The 9,112-nt window shown below is 34.3% G+C and overlaps 2 protein-coding genes across 2 annotated transcripts; one reads left to right on the top strand and one right to left on the bottom strand.

Moving 5' to 3' along the window:
• Positions 1-313: 313 nt before the first annotated feature.
• LOC126605731 (cytochrome P450 72A397-like) lies at positions 314-2,986 on the top strand. Its single transcript, XM_050273170.1, has 5 exons — positions 314-596; positions 941-1,161; positions 1,325-1,566; positions 1,917-2,283; positions 2,422-2,986. The coding sequence occupies exons 1-5, from the start codon at positions 314-316 to the stop codon at positions 2,845-2,847; spliced, it is 1,539 nt and encodes a 512-aa protein (XP_050129127.1). The 3' UTR covers positions 2,848-2,986.
• Positions 2,987-3,991: 1,005 nt separating this feature from the next.
• Positions 3,992-5,186, bottom strand: LOC126601872 (transcription factor MYB114-like). The gene is made up of 3 exons (XM_050268640.1): positions 4,926-5,186; positions 4,703-4,832; positions 3,992-4,507 (listed from the first exon to the last, which is right to left on the bottom strand). Exons 1-3 carry the CDS (start codon positions 5,059-5,061, stop codon positions 4,174-4,176), a joined length of 600 nt encoding a protein of 199 aa, XP_050124597.1. The 5' UTR covers positions 5,062-5,186; the 3' UTR covers positions 3,992-4,173.
• Positions 5,187-9,112: the final 3,926 nt, after the last annotated feature.

Here is a 9,112-nt window from a genome sequence, read left to right as displayed (position 1 = left end):
AGTTATTATTGTGAAAAAAAAAATAACATAAATATTTTTCAACCGAAATGTCAATTCATATGTGACATGACATGTAATCTAACACCCAATTTTTATTAAATTTCAACATTTTTCAAAGTTTAAAAATCCCTAAAAAAACACAGATGAGAGTGAAAATCCAATTAAATTATCGAGACTATCAATGCAATTCAGCCAAACTAAGGGTCAGTTTGTGGGATTATGATTTTTGAGCACCACTTGTGTTGGACCTATAAATTCATCACAAGTTGGTTTCAGTTCCTTCAACCAGCTAGCAATAGAGGAAAAAACAAAGATGGAAGATTACTTCTTATTGATCAAAATGTTGGTATTTTCTTTGGTTTCTGTAATTCTGTATTTGGTTCTGAGAGTTGTTCATGTCTATTGGGTAAGACCCAGAAGCTTAGAGAAGCAGTTGAGAAAGCAAGGCATCAGAGGCAGATCTTACAAGCTTTTCCATGATGACATGAAAGAAATGAGCACGTCTAGCAGAGAAGCATGGTCCAAACCCATGTCACTCAACCACCAGATTGCTCCACGTGTCCTCCCATATTTTCATCAAATGGTTCAAAAATATGGTAATTCGTAAAAACCTATGCTCATAAGTTTTTTTCTTTTTTTTTTTTGCCTGAAACACTTTTATTTGACTGTAAGGTTGTGTTAGTACGTGGAAATTCATGATTCTATTTGGATGAGGAAATTTAATAAAAGTTTTAACGTTTTTGTAACTAAAGATGCAGTTAAACCATATTATTAAGGTAAACTCATTGTAAGGTTTAACTCATTCCCTCACCTCTCATTAGTACATATACGATTGTTTGTTTGTTTTTTTTTTTTTTTTTTAAATTGAAAAGTGTTTCGGGAAACTCACTTTCCAAACAAACTTTATACATACTGATCCCATATATTTTAATTGGTTTAGGAAAAGTGAGTTTGGGGTGGATGGAAACAAGGCCAAGGCTAATAGTAACAGACCCAGAGCTAATCAAGGATATATTAATAAACAAAAATGGGCATTTCATAATGCCACCACTGAATCCACTTGTGAAACTTCTGCAATTGGGCGTCTCAACCTTGGAAGGAGAGCAATGGACCAAACGCAGAAGGATCATCAATCCTGCTTTCCACCTTGAGAAATTAATGGTAAAATCTTAAGCATAATTATGTTGTTTTAAATTTTTTAATTTTTATTAAAGTTAAGTTTTTTGTTTTGAAAAATGAAAACTAAAAATGTTAAAAACTGCCCTTATAAAGTCATGTGTGAAATTTTATTTCTACATTCTGATTGTTATAGAAAATGTGACAGGGTATGGAGACTTCATTTGTAACCGGTTGTTCTGGCATGATCGATCGATGGGAAAAGTTAATTGGTGTTGAAGGATCAAGGGAAGTAGATGTGGCACCAGAATTTCAAAATTTGATTAGTGAAGTTATAGCTCTAACGGCCTTTGGAGGCAGCTTTGAAGATGGGAAGCTATTTGAGCTTCAGAAAAAGCAAGCCGCTTTATCACGTGAAGCCTATTATGGTTTCTATTTCCCAGGGTTCAGGTCATTTTGGCATTTTTGCTAGAAATGTTTTTATTATAAATTTGTAGAAATTTTTATTAAGGAGTCAAGTGCTTTCTTAAAAAAAAACACTTGAAAGTGCTTTCTAAAAAAACAAAGACACGTGAAGGTGCTTTCTGAATAAGGACGTACAAATGCTTCTCTAGAAAATACTTGTACAACCTAAAAGCAAGTTTAAGTTTTTATGTCAAACATCAAACATAGTTTAGGGTTTATGGATGGTATTTTTAGTAGTGTAATTTTATTTGTCTTTGGCTTTGTTTTTGTGTTTAGTAAAGAAGAGCAGATGTGGATTTTGTTAAAAAAACAGCTAGTTTTTGTTCTCTGCGCAGATTCATACCCACCAAAAAGAACAGATTGAGGTATAAGGTGGACAATGAAATCAAAGCAATATTAAGGGCTACGATCAGGAAGAAAGAGCAAGCCATGGAAAATGGTGAAGTGGGTGCAAATAATGATTTGTTGGGTTTACTGTTACAATGCAAAGCACAAGAGGAAAATAGTATGACAATTGAGGATGTCATAGAGGAGTGCAAGTCATTCTACTTTGCTGGCCAAGAAAGCATAGCCACCTTGTTGACTTGGACGATGATTCTGTTATGCATGCATCCAAACTGGCAAGAAAAGGCAAGAGAAGAAGTCCTCCGTGTGTTTGGAAAGAAAACACCTGATTTAGATGGCATAAAACACCTCAAAATCGTAAGTTTTTCCTGCACGAGTAATGCTACATTTACTAATTATTCGTGACTCATATCTCTTACAAAGGCGATTCACAATGTGCTCAATAAATGTCTTACTTTGTTACTCGATTTTTTTTTCTTTTCTTTTTTTTTGCAGGTGACGATGATATTGACCGAAGTTTTGAGGCTATATCCATCTCTAGTTCTTCTATTTAGGCACACCCACCAGAAAACAAATGTAGGAGGCCTTTCCATCCCAGCTGGGGTTGATTTCGTGTTTCCGATTCTTTTTCTACATCACGATCCAAAATATTGGGGTGAAGATGTTGAGGAGTTCAACCCAGAGAGATTTTCCGAAGGAGTTGTGAAGGCATCAAAGGATCAAACTGCATTTTTCTCATTTGGGTGGGGGCCTAGATTATGTCTAGGGCAAACTTTTGCTATGTTAGAAGGAAAGGTAGCTCTGGCGATGATTCTTCAGCATTTTTCACTTGAGCTCTCACCTTCTTACACTCATGCTCCTGTTATCTCGATTTCCGTTAAGCCAAAACATGGAGCCCCAATCATACTGCAGAGGATATAAGATGCTGAAATTGTTGCCTAATAAGTAGATTCGACTAAACGTAGAATCTTCAAGTAATTTGAGTGCACGAAAGATTGTAAAATATTTAATATCGAGTGTAGATGGTTAAAATATTTAATATCAAGTGCCGATTGTAAAATATTTAATATCGTTTGCAAAAAAGATTGTAAAATATTCTGACGTAGGCATACAAAAACTGCTTCATGATGCGAACAAAAACTGCTTCATGATGCGAACAGTTTAGAAAAATCCCTAGTCATTTAGAGGGTCTTTCCTGATCAATGAGGATTTATTGTTGCTTGTCTTTTCATTTTCTTGAAACAAGTCTTTATAATATGTTCATTTGCTTTGTAATGGACAGTTTTTTTTAATCAATACCAATTCTGAAACGAGAGTTTCTCTCACAGCTACTGGAATTCCAAAGTTCTTTCAAGGGAGACCATTCGTGATCCCTTTTCTTACAACTTCCGCTGTGTCATATTCAAAATCGCTGCGATTTCTTATAATAAAACTACTTTCAAATTAAGTCTAAAATTATGTTATTTATCGTGATTGTGACCTCATTTTCTTACTCTGCACTCATTTCACTATTTTTCTCCTTTAATTCCCTTTTGATTTATTAAATTTTAAGTCTCTAGAAGGAGTGTATGAAAGAAATTGAAAGCACAAAAATCACTTGTCTTTTACCGGATTGATCAATTAAATAATGTGAATAAGGTCTATGATATGAATTTATAGCAAGTCTCAGTGTGATGAAAGATTTTTTGTAGAGCAGCTCATGCCGTGTCACCCGTTCATTCAAGACTAACACAAGAAGAGTGTAACCTTTGGTTCTTGTGTGTCTTGAGCATATGAGTAATGTGGTAATCGCAGCTGTATCCAAGAATTTCTGCAAGGAAGATGTAGCCGACATTTTATGCAGCTTCTACTCATCTTATCCCCTTTCAAGATGTTTGAAACAGAGAAAGTTATTTTACTTTTTCCAAAAACCTATCTTGAGTTCTGGTTTTGCAAACAAATAAAATTAAAAGAACAAATCTGACCGAACTCGATAAATCAACCACTTTCTTCTCTAAAAGATTTCTTAGATTCAATCACTCACAGACGAAAAAAATGCTAAAATATCTGCATAATAAATAAAGGATTGTAACACCGAAACATGATTTGTTAATTAAAGGAAAATAAACCTCAATTGAAACTACATACAAAAGGATCAAACATGAAGTGGGATTTTCCTAAAATTAGCAAAAAGGGCCTCACAAATGCATCCCTAACAACTATCATGAACACAGAAAATAAAATAATAAATGAAAATAAAAACATAGCTCAAATGTCATGCAAAGTAAACCAACTCTCATCCATTTCAAGGAATTTATTCATCCACTCCAAATTCAGAGGCCCTTGTTCGCTGCTCGAGCAGTTGAAGAATTGGCCGCCATTGAAACCGAAGTTGAAGTTCTCCTCAAGTTTGAAGGCGTCTTCTCTTTCAATTGTTAAAGCATTCACGTCGTTTGCTTTGATATTCTTTTGCTCTGTGGACCCTTGCACTGTCTTTGAAACTGCTCTGTTTTGCTTCAACTTTTTGCTCAAATGAGAGTTCCAGTAATTCTTGATCTCGTTATCTGTTCGACCAGGTAGTCTTCCGGCAATCAACGACCACCTATATTCATAAGCAAGCCAAGTAAAACTGTAACTAAATGTTTAACAAACACAAAAACATTGTAAATGTAAGTTAAGTCCACTAGTCAGGGCAATGCGCCGCACTCTATACTCCTAAATTTGAATTTTCTTCTCTGTAAATTAGGGAAGATTAAACGATCGCTTTATCAAAATATGAGATTAATGAATTGCTCACCTGTTTCCCAGAAGCTTATGAAGCCTGAGAATTAAGTCTTCTTCTTGGTCTGAAATATTGCCTCTCTTAATATTAGGTCTAAGATAGTTCATCCATCTTAACCTGCAACTCTTCCCACATCGCTTAAGACCTGCAAAAAGAAAAAGACATTTTAAGCCTTCTACGCCTATGAGAAAAACTAAACATGAAATGGTTATCAAATGAGCGTTAGATATGCGAAAACCTGCTTTAGTTGCAATGGACTTCCAACGCCTCGGACCGTGGATTTCTATAACTTGAGCAAGTTTTTGGTCCTCCTCTGCCGTCCAGGAGCCTCTGTTTACATCTTTCTTAGAACTTCGACTGCTAACTGGAACCATTGACACTCTTAATGTGAGATGATTTGAGGCCTACAAAGTAAGAGAGGTGAAAGTATACACTGGGATTTTGGAGGTTGGTTTTTCCTCTTTTTCTTAGCTACCTTTCCTTGGAAGATTTCAACACCAGCTACCTTTGTATTTATATATGTAGAGACTCGAGAGCAGGACTGTAGTAAGACGGTGCATATCTTTCCCAAGATGTCGACGTGGATAAATGATTGAAGGAGAAAATTTGTGCGTGAGAACCAATCCCGTCGTTATAGAGATTATTGTATTTTGATTTAATTTAATAGTTATCATAATCAGATAATCGTACATAAATTTTATTTTATGTTTAAAGAAACATATATACAACACGAATATTACTATAACAATATTCTAAATCTTCATGTTGATGCTAAATGTTCAGTTTTCTTTCATTAATTTGTAATGTTGCTACGGTGAACTCATGACAATTGAAATAAATAAGAATTTTTCAGATCAAACGGCCCAAATTGTACAATCATGCATGATTAAGAATATGCATAGGGTTTTAGCATAGTTAAGATAATACGATGACATGATTGGAGGCAACTGTCACTGAGGCACTGTAATATACAAACACTATATGCATGTGATCCAAGTGGGCCACGACAAAGGAATGATGACAGTATTGAAAGGGGAATTAGGGTTTTAAAGTTAATCAGGACAACAAGCGAGTCAATTTAGTGATCAAAACAAACAGTCAAATGCATGATAAAAAATTAGGTTATAATTAGAGAAGGGAATAATAATGGGACAAGGATTGTCTGCGCTCCACTTTCGATGTCCTCATGTTTTGTGTGGTCACGGTTAAACCACGTCAACATTTTATATTATTTTTTATAGATATAATAAGATAAAAATGAATAGTAATATAAAATGTTGACGTAGTTTAATCGTAATCATACAAATAGAAAGGCATAAGAAGAACATCAGAAGCAAAGAACAGACAATCCTTGTCCATAATAAAGTACAAACCCTAAAGTGGGAGGACACATACCCTTGCAGTGATTGATTGGACTCTTTTATTTTTCTCAGAAATAGTATGATGTCCCATATGTCATGTCCTTACAAGTTCCAACCCACATGGCCCAAATATGTTTTTCATGTCACCAAATTCTGTGCCTAATCATGCTTTTTTATTCTGTTTTTGTTTGTCTACATTCTAGGGCATAAAAAAAATGATTTTTAAGTATATACCTCGAGATTTTTGACCGTTAGCTAAGGGTTAGGTATTTGAATACGCAAATTTATTTTGACGAAGTATACAGCTGAAAATGAATTTTAATGATATAAACAATTAAATTTGTAAATTTTGCTTACTATTTAAAGTAAACAATGTTACCTGCGATACTATGAGTAAGTAAATGAAGTCGAACATCTCTTTTCATAGTAAATATTTTTTTTTGGAGGAAGATGACAAAACCAATAGATAATGGCAGCTGTTGTAGATGAATATATGTATAATTTTGCTTACTTTGTTTGCCTAATTCATTGTGGTGACAAATTTTTATCATGAGGTGCATTTTTGCTCACCACCCTTAAGTGGTGGAGAGATTTTTTAATGTGTAGAGAATATGGGATAATAATACAATTAGTTGAAAACTTTAAAAAAATTGTATTATGACACTTCATATACTGAACCGTATTCTTAGCACAATGAAAAAATTATTTTAAGTAGTGGTAATACTCATCAATCCACTTAATACTATTCGAAAAATAAAAAGATTTTTTATTTAAGGGCTATAAATTTAATAATATAAAATATTTTGAAACATAAAAGAATTTTTTATAAAAGCTGCAAAAAAAATGGGGCCATGAACTCTATCTTCTACAACTAAACCACAGACCGCAGCTACCCCATCTTCTTTGATGACTGAAGGAGTCAGAGAACCCACTTGGAACCCTGACATGCAAACATAGATTGGGGCCAACTCCAGCGCATCATGTTGCATGAAATCATGGAGTATCCTTTTGGAACTTCAGCCAACTTGAAAAAAGATGTAGTTGTATTTAGACTAGAGATTCTTTGTGCATGATGTTAAACTTTTTTTTTAGATATATGACGTGTTGAGAAAACCGCACTTGTATGCAATTTTTTGGACTCTATATATTCTTGGATGGCTGATGAAGTCAGGGAACCCACTTGGAATAAACTGCCATGCACATATAGACTGGGGCCAATTCCAGCAATCACAGGGTATCATTTAGAACTTCAACCGACTTGGCAAGAGCTAACTGTTTAAGATGAAATGAAATCTTACATATAGTCCGTGATATATTCTTTTTCTATCTCACTCATCGGAAACCCACTTATAACCTGCCATGCTCGTATAGATTGAGAGTCGACTCCAGGACACACACACACACACATATATATATGGCATAAAATCATAGGGTATTCATAACCAGTGATATGGCCTTTTCTCTATCTCACTCGTTTTATGACATGTCGAGTTAGATGGAGAGAGAGCATACATCCCCCAGTTGTAACTTGTATAATAATAATCTCTCATGTTTTTAAACATTTACTGAAAGAGAAATTTAATTTTCATGTTATGATACAGATTGTCGCTTAATTTATATTTTAGTGTTAAAAATCATACACGTATTATAACATGAGCAAATAAGTAATCCACATAATGGTGTTGACACTCAAAACTTACTGACAAAACTGTCTCCAAAAATTTACACGCCATGTGGACGCATGATTTCCTGCATTGGCCGCTACGGTTAGGAATTAACCATGAACTTTAGGATTGGTTATGTTGGGTCTGCAAATTCAGTAATATTTTAATGAAACCTTGGTTCTGCCAGTTCAAAAAGGTTCAACTCTTTTTTCTCCCTGCAGAGAGTTCCATACACATATTTGAATACAGATGACATGTTTATAGTGGTTTTGATTGAGGATTAGGTAAAAAGTGAGCATTTGCAGCACTGTTTTTATTCGTTCTTTATTTAGAATTAACAGAAGTTGTGGATTTACATGTTTTGGAAGAGCATAGTCAGTTGGATCCTAATGAATGGAGTTTACATAATAAATAATTGTATAGCTGCTGGAATTGTTTCATAAGATAACTCTATAAATTAAATCATACAATTGAATGAAATTAAAGAATTATACTCTTAAATGTAGTAAAATGTTGAAGTATGATCCCATATCGAAATCTAATGAAGTTAAATCCTTCTCGTATTAAATGGTTTTAGTAATACTTGCATTACGGGTTTTGTACAAAAACCCACATCCATTGCATTGCACAAATAATTTTCAACATATTGAAAAGTCTGAAGTCTCGAGTTAGGACACTTGAATCAAATTCTCAAAATGCAAATAAAAAAGGGTGTTCTTGAAACTCAAAATAAAAGGGTATGGAGTAACAGTGGTCGGTTTGAACTGACTCTGAAACTTTGAAATAGAAATACCTCAAACTTTTTGGATTGAATTATCACTTTCCAACACCAACCACCACCGATGAAAAGAAAATAGAAAAAGCAATTCAAACTTCGAAGATCAATGCTAATTGAGATGTTTTGAGTTGATAATCATGATTAGTAGAAGAATGTTATTACATTGCAAATTGCAGCAATGAGACCCTTAACAGTTAGTCATAATCCATCATTGAGCCTGTTGACCCGTCAGCATGTGGCGCAGTAATTAGCAATTACCAGATGTTTCACCCAATGTTCTTATGGGAATTACCAGAGCTCCATTAGTTTATCTAGAATTTACAAACATCTAAAACCAAGAGTTGAAACCCGCGCCATACAAACTGCCATCATTTAGGGCATGTGAAAATGCAAACTCTCAATTATATGGCCATGTTTTTGGCACAAGGACCCCAATGTCATTAATAATTTTGAAATATTAGAATGTAAAAGGCTTTAAAATTGAATAGACTCGACATTGAGATAGCACAAACAGTAATTGTTGTAGATTAAAGTTGTGTCGCACTTAAGCTCGAAACCCCCCTCAAAATAGATTATAACCGTTTGAAATGTCGTCTTGTAAAATACAATAGTCTTCTTTTGA

The sequence above is a fragment of the Malus sylvestris genome, chromosome 15 (assembly GCF_916048215.2).
Source record: "Malus sylvestris chromosome 15, drMalSylv7.2, whole genome shotgun sequence".
Lineage (NCBI taxonomy): Eukaryota > Viridiplantae > Streptophyta > Magnoliopsida > Rosales > Rosaceae > Malus > Malus sylvestris.
This window is presented reverse-complemented; position numbering and strand designations above follow the sequence as displayed.

Coding starts and splice junctions, on each gene's coding strand:
- LOC126601872 (XM_050268640.1), bottom strand. CDS start 5,061: ATGGTTCCAGTTAGCAGTCGAAGTTCTAAGAAAGATGTAAACAGAGGC. Junction 4,833..4,925: donor GTCCATTGCAACTAAAGCAG/GTTTTCGCATAT, acceptor TTCTTTTTGCAG/GTCTTAAGCGATGTGGGAAG. Junction 4,508..4,702: donor CATAAGCTTCTGGGAAACAG/GTGAGCAATTCA, acceptor TTATGAATATAG/GTGGTCGTTGATTGCCGGAA.
- LOC126605731 (XM_050273170.1), top strand. CDS start 314: ATGGAAGATTACTTCTTATTGATCAAAATGTTGGTATTTTCTTTGGTT. Junction 1,162..1,324: donor TCCACCTTGAGAAATTAATG/GTAAAATCTTAA, acceptor AAAATGTGACAG/GGTATGGAGACTTCATTTGT. Junction 1,567..1,916: donor TTCTATTTCCCAGGGTTCAG/GTCATTTTGGCA, acceptor TTCTCTGCGCAG/ATTCATACCCACCAAAAAGA.